Raw genomic sequence first — 9,977 nt, 5'->3', positions numbered from 1 at the left:
ACGTATATAAATTAATAAATTAATACGTGTTAACAAGGAAAGAAAGAAATAATTCATCTGTAAACGCAACGCTCTTCTTCCTCGCAGCGCGTTCATCCACGTACATGCACTCTCGTGTTGCTGGATCAACCGCGGATTACCGAATCTATGTAACGTCTACTTTTATAATAGGTAAACGAGAGTTTAAAGTCAAATTAAACCGAGTAAAATAAGAATATACGAATAAGTCGTGTTTCGAAAGGTTTACATAATGTGACCGTACTACAATGGAGGCGCCGGTCTTGCTATCCTTATTACCTCGTTACGGAAATTTTTTAGTAAATTCGACCGTGTTTGCTCATCTTTTTTTTTTTTTTTTTATTTTTGCTAAACGTTCATTTATTTGTATTCCGCACAGCGCGGAAAAAAGTGTGCTCGCGAGAACGTTTCTTGAAAAAAATTAACGGCGACTTGTGTTTGAATTTTTACGCTTTTACCCGTTTGCGTTGTCTCGTTTCCACGAAGATCTATGTCAACGAAACTTGTTCGTTCTCGTGTCCTTTGCAGAGATGTTTATCCAACAGCCTGGGTAATCTCGTTTTGGTCCGCTCAAGCGATACATCACATCTAATCGTATCTCGCGGAGATGTGGCCGTTAAAACGATGAGGATAGAAATTCCGGAAATTGCATAACGGTTACTCCGTACATACCGACACGAGCCCGCTTCCTCGTAAATGTACTCTCGTGTAATATCAATGTATATGGGCCCGTGTGCATACGTATATATGTATACCTATCGTACTAATTACATAAACTGACAGCCATAGTTTGTAAAACGGTATTTATAACTTTACGAAGTGTTATTTTTACTGTAAATCTGTAATGACAGATGCGAGAGATTGTAAGAATGCGAGGGAGAGAAAGGAACCATGTGAGCCTGTCTCGAGTGAGTATTATTAAACTCTCGAAACTTCCGTGAAACTTTAATTGTTCACCCAGCACAAAGAGATGTATGCGAACCATCATTTCGTGTATGCTAGCGAATATGAACGAATATTGTGTAATTAGTATTGTCGCGAGTATTCTTATACTTTCTTTCATTTCTCTCCCTTTTTTTTATAAATATATTTATATGTATATATATACACATTTATATATATACATATAGAATCAAATGCGTTCATTCTAATTTCGACTGCTTTATCCAGCGGGGTCGGACAACCGAAAAAAAAGGAGAATGGAAAATACAGTTCGCTTACCTATGAGAAAAGCTGCGTGTAAATGGTCAACGTCACGTAAACTTAATTGTCCGTTTTTCGATCAGCCGCAATGCAATAACACACATACACGTACAAACAGAATACGAAGCAAAACCGATATTTGGTATTTACTTGTTAAATGTAAACGAAATTTGTAAATGTAATTATTAATCGGTTGTTGTGTGCGCGTATGCAAGCGAAACAAACGGATGCCGTATTAATAAACAATTTACGTGGCCACGATTATTACTGATCTATATATGTGTGTACACACACACACACACACACACACACACACACACACACACACACACATTGTATACATACGCCGATCGCACAAGTTTTGTTTCTTTTATTGTACGTACAATGTACCAGACATGTGAATATGTACATGTAAAAACTAAGCGGTGCAAGTAATTATTATTATTATTATTATTTGTAAATACAATAACGACAGGATCGTATGGACACAAAGCAATGACGTATCGATACTTTGACGAAGCTGATTTCAAAATTGAGCGTGTGCCTCGCGATCGAATGGAAATCGTAAATGATATACGATCGGACGCTCAGTTTGTACGAAGAATATTGACGTTTTGAGCACAATAATGATCCCATAGATCATTTAAATGTTGTATTCACAGTGTTGATCAGCTCACGAAACAATTTGAACAATATAAGCCGATCAATATTGTTAATATTGTTTTCCTCGTATGTCGATTTCCTCAATCGCGCGAACGCACAACGCGTAAAGCAAGTTTTGCATTTAAATCTTTCGAAAGCTGTCCCTCGACCATATATAGCCACGTTAAAATTTAACGAAGGAAGAAATTTCGTTCTCCTCGACGCTTGTGATTGTCTCGAGCGGCCCAGTCGTAATTTGAGGGATAGAGATCTTGTTCTTCTTGTTTCTATCTTTTTATTTCTTTTTTTTTTCTGTTGCGATCCCCTCGAGCGAATAAAAAATCGTCGATGAGAGCAGAGTGTGGTACACATCGTCCACGAAGCGTGCCATTTCGTCACGTACACGCGATACACTTCGTGGACCATGTTGCTGGGAGTATTGCCTTAAAAGAGAAGTAAAAAAAGAAAGCGAAAGTCAAAGTAGACGACTGGGCGCGGTTGGAATCGGCGTAACGAAACAAGATGCAAAATGCTGCACGGTGATGCAACGGTGATTAACAGCGTCTGAATTAAACGAGACATAATTTCATCCAGATATGCACGATTGCGTCATCGAGTATCTTAATTGGTTCATGTTAAATGAAGTTAAAACAATTTATAAATCGCTGAGCGACGAGTTCCAGCCTACGAGTAGAGAATTGAATTGAATTCTGGAATTTTATAAAATTTTCGATCGTTACGCGTCTTTCTGACGAAGCCAGACAACGTCTACGAAGTAGATAAACAAATACGCGTTTTGCGTTACCATATTCACGTTTATGTTAAGAATACAGAGTCATTTATTGTGATCGTCTTATCGTTACACTGTTATTCGATAAAAAATTGTCTTTACACAGTCAGATTTTATTGAAGCGGATAATGTAATTATATTATTATTATCATCATCATCGTCGTCGTCGCCGTCGTCGCCGCCGCCATTATTCATCATCGTTCATAATCTTCATCACGTTCATCCCCATTGTCATTATTGCCGTTAATATTAATATTATCATTGTCATTGTGATTAGCGATTACCGCTGCAAATCATTGTTAAAAAAAAGAAAGAAAAAGAAGAATGCTACGTTCGGAATAAATTAGATCCATCTAATACGATCTAGACGCATATATACATGTGTATATTGAAAGGCATACATATACACATGTGCATATGTATTTATTTAAACGACCACGATCAGCGCAGATCTGAACGAACGTAAACATTGTAATATTGTATTTCAAATGTGGTTATCTTTAAAATAATAGAAAAGTGTTCGTCTTTCGTAAACGTAGTCATTTTGTGTTGATAAAAGAGAAATGTCTATTTTCTGCGTTTAACGAACAAACAAAAACAAAAGAAGAAAAAAAAAGAAAGGATTTTCTTTTCGAAGATGCGAGTTTATCTAAAGCCCGGATCGTGGTCATGCGCGAACGCGCATAAGTCGATGCAATAATTTTTGGGATAAAACACTTTTCAACGTTTATTACGATCAGGCTAGCATTATATCTTATTAAATTGGTCCGAAGGTTGGATGGAATCATTAAATCAATGACGCAAGCACAGACGTACAGAGAGTCAATAAGTTCAAACGAATCACGATTACGATTACTGATTCAACAACTCACGGCGCAGCCGTACAAAATTCTTATCTCTTCCGGGTGAATCGAAGACGCGCATCCACTTATCAGAATCGATTAAGAACAGCAAACGCGAATTTCAACTAAAAACACAAAGAACTTTTGTGTCGAGCGGTTATAATTTCACGGAATATTTGCGTTGGAATGTTCCTTAAACATTTCCACTTCCAGTTAACGATTAACGAGCGTTTCATTCAACGTGTAAACATACAATTGTGCTTAAATGTCGCAAAACGTGAACAATTTCTTCGACGAACCTTCGTATTTTTTCTAAAGAAGCTTGCATATCAAAGATCTAACTAAGGTAATCAGAGAAACATGTTCTTCTTGGATGTCAAGTATAGTAACGCAGAACATCGAAGGATATGAATCTTTGATCGCCTTGATTCTTTGGTTTATGTGTCAGTCTTTCCCCTTAGCACCAAGTCCCTCAAGTTTTCAATAAAAAAAGCTCCATTAGTATTCCCTATCGAGTAATATTCGTATTTGCTGGTATATCGTGGGCAGAGACGTGCAAAATGTTTATTTAGATAAAAGTGTCGATTAACACATTGCCAATTAATCGAGGAAACCTTCCTCTTTGCCAAACAATAAACGTGTTTACGCTAACTGAATATGCGATTAAAAATCGAAGATAACGTTCACAGGTGGTAGATAAGAACTAATTTTTAAAGAAAGTACAAATTGAGGTTATGTGTTCTAGTCTTACTCGTTCACTCCCTTCTTATTATTTCTATTTAAAAAAAACCGTTGCTTATAAATTTTCTAATCGAACAATTTTTGCATATCTGTTTCTCACGAATACATCATTGTTTTTTCTTGATAAATTAATTGAGGAAAACCACGGTTGGCAAGGTGTTAACGAGAGAAAGGTACTATACAATCTCTTTATTCTCAGTTCAACTGATCGAATAATCGTCACTAATGGATATCTTGTTTTATTTATCTATCGTTAGAATAAAATTTACCCATCTCTGTATGGTCCCAACGCTTTTTGTTGATTCTTCGTCCTACATGAGCTCTTTGCTGTATTAGAAAATTTAGAGACCCAACAGTGATCTTATGTTATAAAGATTGATCGATTTGTCATTGATCGACGCGAGTTGCCTCGTGATCTTTCGTTCTATGACCAGGTCACGGACAATATTCCCAACTTGAGACCACGTTATTGTTTTTAAGTCAAACAAGAGGTTAGATGAATGAAGGAAAAGAGGATGACCTAGACAGGAGCTACTCTAATCTAAACCATTTGTCCTGGAGGCCCTTCTAATTCATTCTTGATCCCCGTACCTATTCTAGAGTTTTCCCACTCGCAGGAGAAAAGAGTCACCAAGCTCACCACCGACACTCACTTTGCGCTCCCTATCTCCTAAAGCCTGTCTATTCACCTCCTCTAAATAATTCTTAACGAATTCGTTGTTGCGTGTCTCTTAGGAAATATGTTTAGGCGAGAACTTAAAGGATGAATTATCATCGAAACGCAGACACGAAAGTAAGGAGTAACCGTTCAAGAGTGAGATGCGTACGATAAAAACGCTGATTATACGAATTAAACGCGTCGAAGTAAATGAAAAAACGGGGAAACTATACACACGTGATTGTAAATGAATAACCGAGTAACTCGAGAAAATTTGTTAGGAAATGAAATTAATGTTGTCCACCTCATGATATTCTGAACGTCAACGAGTAATAATATCTCTTTTTTTTTTTTAAGACAGACTAATGGATGTTTATGACAAAACTGAAACATAAAAGATACGAGTCAACAAAGTTGCGAAAAGATATCGTAAAGAAATTGATCATTCGAGATCATATTGTCGATGGCTATTCAAGTAAGAATCATGGGGTGGACGTGTAGTGTATATGATAAACTGATATACATATAAATACACAAATAAATATATATATCATATATGTATATACATATATGTATATTATATACATATAAATATAATTCACCGAGTTAACGCGGACGAATGACTCCGTGAGTGTATCGCGAAGCGTGAATGACCATGTACGACTGTAAATGTGTTTTTAGATTACAAAAGATAAAAAAAAGAAAAATATTTCATTCTCGTTCTGTGATGACTGTCCGAATATGATGGGGGAAAAATATCGAAAGAAATCATTTTCCTGGATCTACGCTGATTAAATGAATTTATTTAGCGGATAATTAAATGGTTCAACACGTTAATATCCGCGCGATGGGAAGCAAGCAACGTTTGGACACGCAAATCGTACACATTGTTTAAGAAAAGTGAGAAACGCGTAAAACGTTACACTGAAAATATATATACCCGAGTGCGGGGAAGAAATGGTATGATTTGTATACTGTATAACTAACTTTAGCCGTTTACCATTGATTTCAAGAAATGTGTATAAATTATTATGTGTAATTAAACAAAAGTCATTTAGTAAATTCTATAAGTACGATATATTATACAAAATTCTGATCATAACGCGCGTGCGCGTGCGCATGCACATATACAGCAAGAAAAAAAAAAGAAGACGATAAGAAAAAGATATTGTGAAAATTACAAAACCAAACACTGCAAGGCCACTGTATTATACATTTGTGTAACTGAAATACCGATGGTACAATTATGAAAATTATAATGATACAATAAACACTTGCCGTATGTCTTATATACACATATGCAAAAGCTATTTACATCGTACACGTTTTTTTTTTCTTTTTATATAAGAATATTATGTAAGCTCTCTTACGAGTTCATTCACGTTCAGGTGATCGTAAAGTCTGGCTATCAAATTATACGTTAATCGAGATTATATTATTTGTAACAAATTTGTACATTATATGTAAAAGTACACACTGTTTATAAATATTAAGAGATTATCCGTATACTAGAGTAACATATCGGAGATTAAGTAATTAATTTGCAGCAGCCATATGTCTTTTCAAGTAGAGAAGTTGCGTTTTCGATTCTAACGCAGTTAACTGGGAGACATAGGGTGCCATTTGTTGAACATGATTTTGATAGTTTGAACCTGAAAATTGATAAACATTTAAGTACCTGTATATAAAGATCACTGTATGACACAAATGCTAAGGATACGAACCCATATTTGCTTTCTTTTGTCCGTAAGTAACTTTTCCGTCAAAGTCGTTCATCGGAACTTTGAAATCTGGCTCAATTTGTTGAATTGTAACGTTTAAATGATCCTCGATCTCAGCTAAATACTAAAAGGAACAAAATTCAGAACGATATCGACAATCACAAACGATACTTGAGTAGAGAATAATAACACGTAACTTGTACTAGATTGGAACTTACGTTTGGTTCGTTGTACCAGGTACAGCAACCACCCTGGTTGGTAAGATTAGTATTCTGACAGTTTTTTCCGCGAGTAGGACACCATTCCCCGTGATACCATACCTTTTCAGGTACTTTGCTAACTAAAGAAATAGCTAGACCCATTCTTTCGGCCCTACCAACTCTACCTATACGATGTACGTAGTTCGATTTCTCATCGGGTAGAGTTATATTAATCACTAGAAAGAAAATTGTACTATCAGTTGTATGGAAAAGTCACACATACATTTATTAAATCAAAGTAAGATACACTTACTGAAAGGTAATCCTGAAATATCCAATCCTCTGGCTGCAACGTCGGTGCAGATTAAGAATTTGACTTCCTGCTTCTTGAATTTTTCCAAATTAGCTTTACGTTCAGGAGGTTTTCGATCGCCGTGCAAACACACGCATGAAAACTGATTTCCACCTGACTGTTTCAAATATCGCTCCAGGTTATCGCAGTCCAACTTGGTTCTGCAGAAAATAATTGCTCTATCCATATTGTGTTCCTTGATAGCGCGAATACAGTATTCACCTTTTAATATCTTCACAGCTTCAGAAAGAGTCTCTGGAAAATAAATGTAGTTAAGCGTGTAAAGCAATGATCTATGAAGATATTGTGTGACTTATGATATACCAGGACTGTTGCTTCCAGGTCTTATATTGTCTCTGTTATGTACACCGTCAGTTTGTATAGATTTTCTTAAATTTTGCCAACAAGTATCTTTCTGTGGATCTACTGTTACAACAACATGATGCACTGTTTCGGGTACTGCATCTTCACCTTTAAGATCTACCCATGTTGGAAAATGCATTAAACGTTCCTATAGAATGTGAAAACGTTTTATAAACCGTTCCATAAAACATTAGCCGCGTATAAATTGTATTCATAGATACTTACAGCCATTTTCTTGACCTCGAATGCATGTAATGTAGCTGAACATACTATCATTTGTAATCTTTTCCCATCGGATGTAATTTTAGGAATTTGTTTATGCAAACGATCGATTAATTCGGTGTAACCTTGCTTCAATAGACCATCAGCTTCATCCAAAATAAAAAATCTAAAAATATATTATATTATGAGAATAACTATTGTAATCAAACCTGTACGTACGCGATGTTTTACAAAATACCTGCAATGTGTTAATGCTAAATATCCGCCTTGTATTAAATCTTCTAAACGTCCTGGTGTTCCAACTACTATATCCACACCAGAATTCAACACTGAAATTTGTTCTTTCACACTTACTCCTCCAATAACTAATAACTCTCTAATGACTGGATCTTTCAAATGTTTTTTAAACTAAATAGAAATACCATTTAATACTTTTCAAAATTAAATATTTTTGTTAATAGTGGCTAATGGAAACTTACTTTTTGAATTTGATTATAGGTTTGCTCAGCAAGTTCTCTAGAAGGTTCTATGATTATAGCTTGAGGTGCATTACACTTTGGTTTACCATCCCCTTTACCTTGAACCTGACTACTGTTTATTGGGTTTTCTCTCACGAATTCTTTAGGAGCAGAAGCAACAGCTGTGTAATCATTCGGAGGTGGATATTTAAATGGCTGTGCTCCAAAATTAAAAGACATTTCTGCGTTTTTCAATACAACAGCTGGATAAAACGTTTGAGATTTTTGTTGGGCATTTAAAGTAAATGCTACACCAAAATTTATACCGTCCTTTGAAAAGCTAATTTCACCCTTTGATAAATTCAGATAACATCCAATTACATTGTTCATTCCAAAAGCCTCTCCATAGCTATCAAATTGTTTCGCATTTGACTTTTTACCAGTTCCACCAAAACCATAACCCAATTTGTCTGTTCCCAGATCCAATGAAGCCTATTTAACAAACATACTATCGTTACAACTTGATGAATTTTAAAGTACAATGAGAGTAACAATAATTACTTGAGATGTAGACCAGCCAACACGGCATAATCCTTCATCAGTTACAGTAGCTTCGTAATAAAACTTTCCATTGCCTTGAACACCTTTATTTGCTCGACAACCATGCCACTCTTTTGGTTCACGACTTTGACATCTTAGACCATCTGGAGTTACAGCTAATGATTGACCTCTGTCAAATAAACTTAGCGACCAATGAGTAGCTGTAAATAATTGTGCAGATAATTCTGTGGCCACAAGAATACATTATTATTAAAGTAAAAGAGCCATACAATGTTGCTGTTGTTGTCCTGTTGAACTTTTAGTTTTACCAGACTCAAAATCTTTTAAGGTTTCCCATACAATCTGCAAAACTGGTAAGCAAAATGCCCCAGTCTTTCCACTACCAGTTTCAGCAGCCATTAATACATCTCCACCACCTAAAATTAGGGGAATGGCTTCGGCTTGGACATCTGTTGGTAATCTGTAATTTAAATTGTTCTTGTAATTTATATTTAAAATGAAGATATTGTTCAACTTACGTCCACTCCATGTCATCAACTGCCTGGCCAAGTTCTGGCAAAACACCCATTTCTAAAACAAACCAGTAATAATAAAGAAAATATGTTGACAACTCAATTAATGTTACAACATAACAAGTGTATAATTTTGATTGTATTTTAGTTTATACGATTAATATAAAAAATATAATTAGCGAAAAATACGTACCTTCGAATGCTGTCATTGTTACGTCTTAAATTTACGTTAACCTTTAAAAGATGTCAAAAACCGGCTTTCCTGCTCTAAAATACTGTAAGCGATAGTAAGAGAACCTGCGTGCGTTTATGGCTAATGTTTAACGCCACCTATACTTAAGTATTTACAATTGGATAAATAACTAGATTAATTAGTTATAGATTTCTGTCGTTTGCTACTGCAAACTATTGTATTTTTACGTACATTTTTTCTTAAATAAATGATTGAAAAATATTATCAGCGTACTAATTTTCAATCCTATACTCCTATAGCTAGGTATATATAGATCGAAATAAACATTCAACGACTACATATTATTTAAATGATTTTGATTGTTATTAAATAATTATCAAGGATCTACATTAACGACAACACGCCGAAATAACAAGAATTATTGCTTTATTCGTTTATTTGTGAACTTTCTGCGAATAATTCATGCACTTTGGTACACTCTGTATAAAGAGTAGATCAGTG

General features: G+C 35.3%; 1 protein-coding gene across 1 annotated transcript; it reads right to left on the bottom strand.

Annotated features, from left to right (window-relative positions):
* Positions 1-2,138: 2,138 nt before the first annotated feature.
* On the bottom strand, positions 2,139-9,671 carry LOC128889357 (ATP-dependent RNA helicase Ddx1). Its single transcript, XM_054146925.1, has 12 exons — positions 9,477-9,671; positions 9,290-9,341; positions 9,041-9,231; positions 8,772-8,971; positions 8,232-8,702; positions 7,991-8,160; positions 7,756-7,918; positions 7,492-7,678; positions 7,129-7,422; positions 6,834-7,051; positions 6,619-6,739; positions 2,139-6,546 (listed from the first exon to the last, which is right to left on the bottom strand). The coding sequence occupies exons 1-12, from the start codon at positions 9,490-9,492 to the stop codon at positions 6,431-6,433; spliced, it is 2,199 nt and encodes a 732-aa protein (XP_054002900.1). The 5' UTR covers positions 9,493-9,671; the 3' UTR covers positions 2,139-6,430.
* Between the last annotated feature and the right edge of the window lie 306 nt (positions 9,672-9,977).

The sequence above is a fragment of the Hylaeus anthracinus genome, unplaced genomic scaffold (genome assembly GCF_026225885.1).
Source record: "Hylaeus anthracinus isolate JK02 unplaced genomic scaffold, UHH_iyHylAnth1.0_haploid 11997, whole genome shotgun sequence".
Classification (NCBI taxonomy): Eukaryota; Metazoa; Arthropoda; class Insecta; order Hymenoptera; family Colletidae; genus Hylaeus; species Hylaeus anthracinus.
This window is presented reverse-complemented; position numbering and strand designations above follow the sequence as displayed.